Raw genomic sequence first — 13,079 nt, 5'->3', positions numbered from 1 at the left:
AACGCTCTCACACACTATTTATTTAAAATACATAATAATACTATCCTAACTGCTTACATCTAGGTATCAGGAGTGATTTCTCCCTTTAGGTTTATGCTTTTCTTATGTTAATAGTCCATGCTACTTTCCATTTTTTTATCCTTTACAGTGACCAATATTATTTTGTAAATAGTACTGTTTATTAATTGTAACTATCCACATTTTACTTCTTTTCTCTTACGTCCACAAATATTCTACTCAGTATCTTGCTCTAAAAACTACAGGTGTCACAAAAATAAGTATTCACATATTGAATAAATGAAATAAAGACACTTTAATAAGCTAAACTATTGCATACGTCAGCATTCGCACTTGTATTATGGAATGTAGTATAAGTGCTAAGGGTAGAACACACAAGATTTCCTTCGTAAATATAACACACGGAGATCGATGAGAAGGTTAATATTCCGTATTATATTGCGTATACATTTTTTTTTTGGGGGGGGGGGGCAATATCATGTATTTCTTTCCAGAGAATGAGAATCAAATTTTTTCAATACAAAATGGAAGATAACTGTAGATTTGAACAGTTTTATCTTTACATTTTTTTAGAGTGCAAGGCAGAAGATTCATGGACTGATTGTTATGTTATAAATACAAGTAACCGACATTTTGGAAGACATGGGTAGTATTTTTTTGATGTTAATGTATACATACGTACAGAATGTCTGTCAAGTCTAAGGTTGTATTTAGGTTAGGTTATGTGGCAAAATGCGAGAAAATATTAAGAAGGAAATATTGTTGGAAATCATCTCTTCTCAATCTCAATTGCTGGAATATTTTGCTTAGGACGGGCCGTTACGAGACTAAACTCTTCGAATTTTTAGTAGTAAAAAGTTAACGGCATGTTGCCACTTTGACATGACAGTTCGCTAGTCGTCGTAGCGGTTTTCGTGGTCCCGTCCACTTCTTGTTTCTTGTTTTAGTCGTCCTCTGGAAAATCACCCCCCTTTCGCTGTCACGTCACTTTTTGATGCTTGTAATGTAAAGAGTAGCTGTTCGTTCTAAGTAAGAATTCCTTGACTTGAGGTTGGAAACACATAATTTACAACAAATTTTACTTTATATTTTTTTGTATTTGGCCAAGTAACAAGTTCTTCTATGGCTAGGGACTTAAAGAAATTGAAAGTAATAGAATCTGCAGACAAAATATCTGGATTTCAGGAATTAAAATGTTAAAATTGTGGGTGTAGTCCTCCAGTCATGAATATTGTTATTAATTCTGCAAAGAATTTTATTTCAGTAGACGATTATTTTGTTATTTTTATAATTTCTTCAGACATATTAAATCTTGAATGACCGTTATATTATATGTAAGCGATTTATCTTATACTTAGTACTGGAAGTGTAAGATCGGTCTTCGAAATATCATTGAGGTAATCAAGCAGTTTTTATTCGGCCAGAAAGAAAGGAGGAAAGAATAAAGAAGAAAACAAAGGGAGAAAGAAAACACTTCAATCCAACGAAACAAACCATTCATATACACCACGATACTCTTATTATGAATCCACTGAATTTTGTAGCCAAGAAGAGGGACTTACCGCAGATCGTATGAGGTCGGAAGGTGAAGGGGGAAGTTTTTCCTTCTGGGGCAGGTTAGAAGAAAAAGGACTTATCAAATACGAATCTAAATATATGTTTACGATTAATTAAATACTATTATATATTATAATTAGCATTGTGGCACACCAAGGCTCGGCTGTAGGCCTCGTTACCTGTCCGGCTTATGAGATTAGTCACCCTGATTGTGATAGTTCTCTCTAGATTACAATCATTACTAGTTACAGAGGATAAGAAGTTAAGAAGTTAATTCGGCTTAATAAATTTCTGTTATCTCCAGCTTAGTCTTTTACCTGGTGACTTCCTCTTGAATTTTGTTTACTGTGTAGTTTTTTTTTTGTTTGCGCGTAATGAAGAAACAAGAATCAGTGCACAAATAAAGAATAATAAAGTCCTGTTTAAGGGCCAAAAGATAGAGAAGGGTATTTTTGGCTTGATCTTAGGTAAATAATTTTTTCATGTTAGGAGATAATACTCAGGATTGTGTTCAGTTGTGGGTGTCATTAGCTACTGTTTTACTAACTAGTGTCATTGGTTAATCAATTACTTCAGTAATGTTTAGTTCCTTTAATATTATCTTTGGTGATTTAGTTCAGTCTGTGAAGCAGACGCAGACACATTATCTATCATACGAATTTTTTCACAAAATAATGAAACAAAACTTTCCCCTGCAGTTCGAAATTGGTTCATTCCTTGTTAGCTTCCAGAATTTTAGAAAGGTAGTTATGTCGCTTTGCTAATATTTGAATAGCAACAGCAGCAGACTTTTCAGGCTCTCCATTCTTCGGTTCAACCCCTCAGCATTCATCCACAAGACAGCGAACTCACTCTAACGCCTACAACCATCCAGCAGCATGGTGAAATAATTTGAGTGTTGCCTTGTGTCTGCTAAAGAAATGTTGCTGGAATACTTTACGTGTGGAGGAAGTCAGGTAGAAAATTAACGAGGAACCCAGTGCAAGAGGGAGCATATGACGGGGTCGTTGTTAGTACCCCCTGACAGGCGTTCTTTCTGTAGTAGAATCAAGATCAAAACTCTTAGATATCTCGTCACCACTCTGCATGTTTGTCGTTGCTTCCGGCAGGTAAAGGTAAAATAGTTGGCCCTGATGCTTAACTAAGCACTGTGCCATGAAGACGTGTAGGGGAATGGAGGCAAAGCTCCACACATGTAAACCTCGGCACGTGAATGACCACTCCTCGGCCACTCGACCCCCCGAGGAATGTACTCCGTGCCCATTAGATAGGCACACCTCAGAACCGGATATGTGAGGTTCTGACGGCGAAGGTTTCGATAGTTTTCGTATGGGTCGTAACATAGTTGGGTTTTGTATGTGACTACCAACATTTCGGAGGAACATGTCGACTCGAGTTAAAAACTGCCTGAGTACGAAGCTTCCCACTTACCGTGGATTTAATTCTCCTCATACCCAGTTATGTTTATAGTATGTTTCTTCACCACAGGAATTGCTTCGTTTATGCTATTTTTCTATAAATGACGACGAGACATGTAACGTATAAGCCTGTATTTTTTTCTTCCATCTTCGTTACTAGCGTCATCTAAGGGAACGAATTTCTCACAATTGAATCTAATTTACATCACCATATAATGAAACTTCTCACAGTTAAAATTAACTGGCGTGGTTCAACAAAATTTCACCATCATCAAGGGCATTCTTATGGGTGAGCTGTTATAGGTTTGACGTTTGGTATATAGGCATAGGTTATTTTAAAATATTAATAAAATGTGTTTTAAGTTATTAATTATTCTTATATGCATGGTATTCATAAATTTTCTAGACGAAGTTGATGTTTTTATAATATTAAAAATTTTGCATTATACTTATCATATTTTATGATTTTGTACATTGTGCTTGTTACTTATTTGATTTTAAGAAAAATTTTGTTTATAATTTCAAGATATTATTTCCTTATTGTACACTTATTCGTCATTTAGAGTTGCTGAGTATGCTGTCCCCGTTTCTGGATCTTGTTTCCAAGCACTTCAAAACGACTTATTTTAGTAAATGTCAAGTGTATTTACTTATTTGTTTCGCTACGATGTTATTAGCTCAAAGTATAGGCCTATAACCTTTGTAATAGGATGAGGAATGAATCATTAATTGGAAAATGAATGATGAATTAGGGCGAATTTGGAAACGATCGTGGCCTGAAGCAAGGAACCATCCCATTATTTGGATGTAGAGACTGAGGCATTCCACAAAGAGCCTTAGACGAGATAGCCAATTTCCGGGCTGAGATTTGAACCCGGAATTTTCTGCATAAGCATCAGAAATGTTAACCACTCTGTCGCGACGCATGAGTATCAAGAGGTTTCAGTACTTTATTGGTATGAACGTGGAACTGTTATACGTCTTTGTTCGTTGGATCGCAGTGCATACATTCCGGATTTCAGTCTGCTTGACTCTTATATGGGGAGGTAACATATCAGCTTTCTTCTTAAAGTGGTTATTCCAACATTGCGCTGCCGAAGTAATTTTTGTCTACTGCTTCTGTTCCGAAGGAAAAATAAGTAGAAACTATACGAATGCGGGGATGATAAAATGAATGAGAGAACGTGAAAAGAAATGTATATAGTTTTATGAAGAGTGAACCTTATATTGCATACTCGTAAGAGGCTGAGGTACAATGAGGAATGAGAATTTAAGACGGAAGAGAATGGAGAAGGGCTGTTTTTTTAAGGGTGGAATCTTATCTAATATGATACTTCCACTTTTTTCCTTATTTTCTCTGTCTCTCATTTTCAACCCTCGTCTAATATTGCGGTAAGAAAAACCTCTTTTTTTTCTTTTTTGCTGATGTTTGCACCGGTCCTATGAATTGTTCTAGCATGGCGCACTCAAACCGTCACTTGTCAGGTACCGTAATATTCCAGTCATCATATACCCAAGCATCGAGAGGATAACGGGGAACAGAAATAAAACCAAACAAAAGCCAGGAGATTTTTAAATTTCCAAAAAGAAAGAAAAATGAAAGAAGAAGAGACGTTTGGGGCCTCTTTTCAATCTCCATGTCCCTTTCTTATTCTATTCCACGGTTTCATCAACTTTCCTAGTAGAACTCTTCCTTCTTTTATCTTTTCTTGGAGTCTTGGAAATATTTGTATGGTCTCTGCCTCTCTTCTGCTTCTTTTAGATATATTTGTATTCTCGCCCTTAGCTCCTCTTTAAACTGGCTTGGATATGGGGTTGAAACCCTGACAGTAAATAGTCCACCTTCTACAAGCCAACTCTTACGTCATCTGAGAGATCAATGTTTGTTTTTAATCTGAGTTTAATTCTGTGGAAGGAAGCGAAGATTTGAAAGAAGACTAATATTATTGATGAATTGTTTTAAATAGGTAAACTTGTATCAGTAAATCAGAAATGAATTTTCTGTACTTTGAGTGACTAACAGAAATACTACATTTCTTGGCTTAAGTGTCCGATTTGGGAATTTGTATTACATATCATAAAATTTTCGAAAACTTTTACTGGGGAAAACAGTAAGACTTATTCGATTCTGGATCAGCTCATCAGGATCTCTATTTTCACAGAGTAACAAGTAGCAAAGAGTGAAAGACGTTCACAAAATAAATACCGTCTTTGTGATTATACATAGCCTGCGTAGTCGACTTTGTCGTTTATTTACCAGTGATAAAAGTTGTCTAATAGGAAAATTAAAATTGATATGATAATCATATCAGTAAACGTACAAACTCCCTTATATACAGAAATATTCTATGTGATGTTTTCTTTCGAAAGTAGCAGGGTTTCGGGTATGGATTGAATTAATCTGGCTGAGGATAGGCACCAGTGGTGGGCTGTTGTGAACACGGTAATGAGCCTTCGGGTTCCATGAAATGGAAGGAATCTCTTGAGTAGCTGATCGAACTATTTTCTTATCAGAAGTACTCTCCTACATGGAGTTTTTAAAGAATCTTAACTGAAATACGGTGGACTCATTTTTAGCTCTTGTTTGTATTTGCCTCTTGGCTAATATATAATATGTTACGTAATATTGAAATTGTCTATGAATATTAGATGAAGGAGTTTCGACAAGTAGGGCAATATTGAGATATTTTGTTGTATTATTGGCGACACTGCTGAAGCCTGGCCATGCTGTGTGCTGCGAGTGTGGTTCAGTTGTAGCCCGTTTGTGTCGAGGATGAACAACATGCAAAGGTACATTTTTGAGCACTTAGGGATTGAAGGGGACAGAGATCCTGACAATTTGATGCCGAGTACGGACAGAACTCTTTGCCACAATGAAGTGTGCACGATTGGATTGAAATATTTAAAAGCGGCCGGACCAGTGTTGTTGATGCAGGCAGGTAAGGTAATGGCTGCTGTGAGGAGAAACTTCTTTATGTCCTTTTTGTCCGAGAACAGACAAATGCGGGTCCTTTGAAGTTGCAAGTGCATTCATTCGTGAAACTGAAGCAGAAGAGCTTGTTGGTAAAACAGCAGTTCATTGTAGTTGCGAGCATTAGTTAAAATTGTTTTCTGTAGAAGTGTAAGGATTTTATATTAGAATGTTGCAGTCTTCACAAATAACTTCTATTTAGCTCCATCACAAACTCAACATATATTCCTACTTGATACATCAATTACATATATTTCGGTTCTTCTTATGTTTTCATTTCTTTCATCTTTCATTTCGTTTTCTTCTAATTCTTTTTAAATCGTCTTCTCTCTTCATCTCTTAATTGCTTGCTATCTTCCTCCTGTCCCTTTTATCACATTCTTTTTCTTTGCTTCTTTTCCTTGTTATTTTTTCCTTTCTTCTTTCTTCTTTATTTCTTCCTTACATATTTCTTCTCTTTATTCTTTCTTTGTTTATTTGTTTGTAACTTTTTCCTTACATTCTTCCATACCTAAATTCTTTATTCGTTTCATTTTTCCTCGTTTCTCTGCTTCTTATTTTAGTTTTCTTTCTTTCGTGATATTATTTTCCGTGCTTTCTTTCCTCTTAATTTTATCGCTTTCTGCTTTCCATAATATTTCCTTTATTTTTTCCCTTTTCATCCTTCACTCCTTGTTCCCATTTGCGCTGCCACATTACAAAAGCCCACCGTTAAACCCTATCGTAAATCACTTCAGTCTAATTCCTATCTCCAGACCTTTTCCTTGCCTATTTCAGTAGTGTTAATTCATTTACTTCTCGGTGTCCATATTCATTGTGGACGCCCAACAAATTAAAAGCTAAGATTAAATCTATTCTATGTGTACTGCTTCCGAATCGTAAAGTGCTTCTTAATACTTGTATTAAAAATAAGCTTTTCAAATAGTGGGGCCCCGTGCCATCAATATATATCCATATCTGTTTTAGTTCTCTCCGCCACCAGCTCTCAAGACACGGGGCCTTGGGGGGGGGGGGGGGGGGTGAGTGTGCAGAAGCTGTGTGAAGCTTGAGCCCAGCAATCAGGGTAGTGGCTTTCATATAAAGGCGGCAGAGGCTTCTGAAAGAGGAAACTTCTAATTTTTTATTCCCTTCTGTGTTCACACTCTACTTCCGCTTTCTTCTTTCTTCGGTATTATACCTCTATATGATGCCTACATTTTGTTCAGCGTTTCCTGGGCGTTGGAATAGAATCTTCTTGGTATGCAGCTTGCCTTAGGCCCCCCTGTCTGTCACTAGTTTATTTCCAGACGTTGATTATAAAGTGACTGAAGTTTGTGCAACAACAGCTCAACACCGTGTGGTAGGTTAAAATGACAGTTGTGGCGTATACGTCAAATGGAACCTTCAGTTACTCGGAATTTCGTCCAGTAATTCTGTTGAGCAGACTTGTCCTTCAAGAGCTGATAGTCCCTCATTTTTCCAAGAAATTCTCCAAATATTATGAAACACCAAATGTTCATTACCGTGCTCACATTAGGTCGCCATTGCTATTTTGAATCACTTTAATCCAGTGTACATCCCTACTCCTATTTCTATAAGATATGCTTTTATTATACAGAGTGATTCAAAAAGGACTTTACAACTTTGAAAGTGTATAGAAATGTATTCAGAAGGCTTACACAATCGGTTGAGGTGTCATTTTGTAGCAAAACAAATCAAGTTGTACCTCAAATAGTCATTTTGGTTCGATGTGATTGCCATTGGTGATACTGCAGACATCCCACCTGAAATAAATTTCTTGCCAAACACGATCCAGCATATCCGGTGTCGCTTCTGCAATTGCGGCGATGATTCGAGCTTTGAGCTCGGTGAGATTGGCAGGTAAGGGTGGAACATACACACGATCTTTAATGAAACCCCATAAGAAAAAATCGAGAGGTGTCAAATCTGGAGAACGAGGTGGCCATGCTATCGACCCTGTTCGACCAATCCACCGACCTGGGAAACGGTTATTGAGGAAATCCCGGACTTCTGTGAGGTAGTGAGGTGGTGCGCCGTCTTGCTGGAAGTGAATGCGTCCTTTTTGGTCATCTTCGTCTAACTGTGGTATGAGAAAATTTTCGAGCCATTTTCAAATACACTGCCGCTTGTGCTCGCGGTGACGGAATTCGATACTACAGCACAACGTGAGTCAAACTTGATTTGTTTTGCTACAAAATGACACCTCAACCGATTCTGTAAGCCTTATGAATAAATTTCTATACACTTTGAAAGTTGTAAAGTTCTTTTTGAATCACCTGGTATTTCCATATACGTATGTTCTGATTCTACAGACGAAAATAGGCATTAGAAAACTGAAATTTTTGTTCGTTGGTTTATTTGTGCGCTTGTATGATATAGTTATTTAACTAGTGAAAAAAACCTAGTCCCCATGAAAATATATTTACCCAAATGGATGCACTAACTGGGAAATTAAGGACATTACGTAATAAATTTGTATATAGTATCCTCACACGATAGATACATTGTTTGTTAGGCAGGTGATTGGATACCGAATAAACCTAAAATGTAGGCGCCACTGACTCCCTTACATGTGCCCCTGTTTTCAGAGTTTTGCATCCCGCTATACATTATTCCTCCCTGCCCTTTTCCGACCTGTTTCAAGCATGTAATTAGTAGCAAGGAGCTACAAGTCATTAAATTGAAGTAATAAATTGTTCTTTAAGGCATTCATGTAATTAATTTCTGTTACTTTCGTATAAAGCAATTGCCATTAGATATATATTTTGTAGCAGGGCAGTTGCGAAAATCGAAACTATGAACTTAAACACGTACAGGACGCATGTGGCCTCGAGAAAATAACACAGCAGGAAACAAAAGTAATGTGTCTGAAATTAATTAGGGTAAGCTGTAAATATGAAGAGTGCAGTATGTTAAAACCCAATTGTAACAAAAAGCTGGAAAAAATTGCACAATTCATGTCTTTAAAACATCGTTTTTTTTCTCGAAAAATCTCAATATGATTGACGAACCTTGTGGGACCTAGTATCAGGCGGAAGACAATACTAAAATTAAATTTCGAGAAATGTGATGTGAGGACTGGAATCGTATGTGTTATGATATGCTCATTTGGTGTGATTTTGTTACCACGATAAGAACATTTCAGGCTCCTTGAATTACAGGGATTTGCTGACTGTTATCAAGGTCTTTCACCATGCATCACTAGTTCATATAAAACACTGTCAGTGTTAGGCCTAACACACTAAAACTTCCGAAGTGTTACAGATACCGAGTTTAAAGTTTTTTGTGCTGTCCGCGAGATATCTTGTTCAGATACAACGACCCCTTCTGCTATGAATATTTATGGTGTTACAGCGTGATGATGGAAGAGAAATGCCACCTGTCATCCCTTCATAGTCAGAGTTAGTTGTTTTTACGCTTTGAAGAGTGAAAGTTGAAAATTATCATGAAAATATACCTTGGAAACGAATGGAGTTTTGTCGGTTGAGTGTATACAAATTGCTCCCATAAGATTACAATAATTGTCCTAATCTTCTTTAAGTACTGTAAGAATATAATTCTGCCGTGCTTCCATGCCCTGTATAATTTCCTATGATTCTTACAATTTCTTATTGGCAGCAGTGTACCAAAACCAAAACATTTAGAAAAGTATCGGACAAGATTTTTTGGATGCTTATAACATATCACCTTTCAGAAATTACATGTTTACCGTTTTCACATCAAAATATTTTCCGGGTTTGCCATGCCGCCATTTTTTATAAAATGTCACCCTTAATAAAATTTTACTTTTTATTTATTTGTTTCTAAATAATTTAATAATTCTTATTGTTTTGTTTTGACGCTTCTGGCATTCCAGAGCAATATGTCAGTGTGACTGAAGGACCTACGCATGATTTGGAATACCGAGGAGGGTGACTAGGAAGTTATTGAAGATTATTGGGAGGGCGCTCTCATATGCAGGAGCATTCCTGAGATGGAATTCGGAAGATACTGAAATCAGAATTTCGGATTGCTGGTGTTCCTCTGTAGTCTGTATTACTTTTAAGAATTCAGTCCGTACCGCGAAGAAAACACCACACTTCACCATTGAAAAGATCAATTGGTTAACGCTGTTTAAGGAAATAATCGCTCTTTATTCTGATAATTAATTAACCATTTGAAGCAGGAAGAAGAGAGAGAGAAAGATAAGAAGGATAGCAGAAGTGTAGAATTTGCAAATAGGAAGTTGGGGGGGGGGGGGAGAAGTGAGAGGCACTTCGATTTCGGTGGGGGGGGGGGGAGGAAGAGAATCTTATAGTTAGAAGGTCCCCAGGCAGTGCCCGTTCGTCCTTCTGGTAAGGATAGAAACTGAAGCTTGTCTAAATGAGTCCGTACCGCAACACAAACATTTGGAATTTTTTTAGTTTTATTCTGAAAATCGTATGAAACGCGTAAGTACCTTCTACACTCTGTGGGCTGAAGTGATAACTAAATTAGGTGGTACGTATATTTAGAACTGTACTTTAAAGGGTTAATATTTTTCGATTTATTTTTCGTTCATTTTAATGTGTTGCGTCTTCCTAACATTGACTTTATTACCTTTGAATCTTGCAGATACAACTTCATATATCTAAAGTTGCTGATTCATTTTCTACTGTCATACTTTCAATTCCATGTCCTGTGTTTTAGTCTCATCTTCCCCCTCTCTTTATTACGAAGTGTAACAGGCACTGTAAGTGATAGTTGTTAAAATGTAAGCTGTTCCATTTCCTACATGTCTTAACTGTGTTTGATTTTATATTTTAAGAAAAAGTACTTTTATACATACACCGCTTTTGCAAAGACGTTCAACCCTATCATATTTGTTTCCCTTCTTATGCACGCTTTTATATACCAGTTCTTCTCACTTTCGTTTTCAGTACTTTTGCCCTCTCGTTTGTTCGTGCTACCTTCTTTATTTCTTCTCCATACTTTTTTCCTTTCCCCCTTTTTAAAATTCACACTCAATTCAGTGTTCTCATTTTTATTGGTTTCTTTCTCTTTCTTATTTTAACTTTCTTCATTCACCTTTTCGCTTCATTTCCTCAGAGCCTGTTCGTGTTTTGCCTCTTCCTCGGGGTTTCCAGAATAACTGATTCAATAGGCACACAGACGCAAACCTTTCATCCACGAACATTTGCATCTTCCTCTTCTGCGAATCTCTCGAGAAGTATGAGAACTAACAGTATAGATAAAAGTATTATTTCAAAAATAAAAAAGATAAAAACTGGGACAAAGATTCATATGTTTGTCTTGAATTATATTAAATATATTTATGTTTCTCCCCCTTGCTAGACTTGTGATAGTCTTTGAATTTTGGCAGTAATTTCTGTAATTCGTTTGTTTCCATGACTTATTTTGTATTCTTCAATTATTATCTATACATATATATATATATATATATATATATATATATACAGTATGCAAATTTATATTAAGACAGTGTTTAACTAACCCATAGCTCTTCAAAAAGAACCAACTTCATATTTTATGTGGACCGGTGACAATGCATAATGGAACCATTAACATTCATTCGAAGTTGTGAAATAACAGTTAATTATCAAAGTACCGAAATATATGCAAGACAAAGGAATATAATTTGGCGGTAGATAAGCATGAAGCAGGTAGATGTTCGCAATGTTCTTTTCTTTTTGTAGTCTTTGCAGAAACAACTTGAAGAGAATACATAATGAGATCGATGTATGCATCTGCCCGTCCTCTTGTTTCATATCCGAAACTCCACAGTTGATGAAATCTGGTATTGGAATTCTAGACTAAAATTTGTAAGGCGAATTTAACTTCGGTCCTAATCAAGTGTTGCCTCATCGATAGTAATAATAGGTCTGTTATAAACAGGATTTTGTATGATTATTAATAAAACAAACGTCAAAGTTGACGGAAATTGGCCTTTTTGTGTTGGACAGTAATACAATTAATTGCATCACTATCACTACAAATCGCGCTATAACTAGAAAATTTATAAAAGTAAATTAAACATTAAAGCATTTATACCGCTATTGAAGTCAGATTATTGCCAAAAGCACCAACATAACATCAGTCACCTGACTTCAGGGTCACACCAAACGCACCACCATAGCTTCGTTTGTGTTTATTGCTACCAGAGTCGCCAACGTCAGAACTTCATTTTATTTTTTTCCCGCATCGCACCAACGACCCACTCGTACAGTTAAACGGATGCTTTATTAGGGGTAGGTAGATTGATAAAACCGTAGTGCACAAAGTTCGCATACGATTTTATGATTGTGTGAACATTTCGTATAATTACAGGTGCTGTGGTACCGGGATACCATGCGGCTGGACACGACGGAGAGGCGAATCATGGAGTCCCGTGGCAGTCGACACACTCTTATCATCCGAAAAGTGCAGGCGTCAGATTTTGCTAACTACACCTGCATGGCGGACAACCAGATTGGGAAAACCCGCCAGAAACTGGAGTTATCTGGTGAGTAACAGCCCCTTTACAGTGTTAAAATATTTGCTGGACTCATGACTACAGAAAGTAAGCTAGAATTTTTGGGATAAATATGTCCATTATACACTCTTATGCACTAGTTGGTAACAGTAATTTATTTCTTATTTACGATGAAGTTAATAAAGTTTTAATTGTCTGATTATATAACTTCAAAAATATATGATAATGAATTGAATATGGAGTAGAAGGAAGTACTATTGGCCTATTTCAAGGTATTTTCTCTGCATTTTCCTTGAGGAACTGTGGGAAATCACAGATCTTAAAACTTTGCATACCGGGTAGTGTATTAGAACATAAAATAAACAAACAAACAAGCTTATAGTGTTAATAGTTTGTTTGTTTGCTTATTTGAGATCAAAGATGTTTCTTGGTTTTCCTAAGTCCTTTCAGATGAATTCGCTATTCCATCTGTTTCCTAGATTCCTTATTAATGATACCACAAGCATTATTGATGAGCCGGGATAGCTCAGTCAGTATAGTGACTAGCTACGGGATGGACGACGGGGGCAGAGGATTTTTCCTCTGGCCTCTGCGTCCAGACCGGCTCTGGGACCCACCCAGCCTCCTCTACAATGGGTACCGGGGTCCTTTCCCGGGGGTAAAG

General features: G+C 36.8%; 1 protein-coding gene across 7 annotated transcripts in view; it reads left to right on the top strand.

Annotated features, from left to right (window-relative positions):
- Positions 1-13,079, top strand: part of LOC110835907 (limbic system-associated membrane protein) — an 893,271-nt gene that overhangs the window by 852,046 nt on the left and 28,146 nt on the right. For all 7 annotated transcript variants that reach the window (XM_087353891.1, XM_087353892.1, XM_087353890.1 and 4 more), the window contains one exon: positions 12,271-12,445. In XM_087353891.1, the coding sequence (XP_087210017.1) occupies positions 12,271-12,445 (175 nt within the window). The remainder of the gene's footprint in view (positions 1-12,270; positions 12,446-13,079) is intronic.

This window comes from Zootermopsis nevadensis, unplaced genomic scaffold (assembly GCF_977971745.1).
Source record: "Zootermopsis nevadensis isolate Lab colony 2312 unplaced genomic scaffold, Znev_1.0 Znev_ptg000022l, whole genome shotgun sequence".
Classification (NCBI taxonomy): domain Eukaryota; kingdom Metazoa; phylum Arthropoda; class Insecta; order Blattodea; family Termopsidae; genus Zootermopsis; species Zootermopsis nevadensis.
This window is presented reverse-complemented; position numbering and strand designations above follow the sequence as displayed.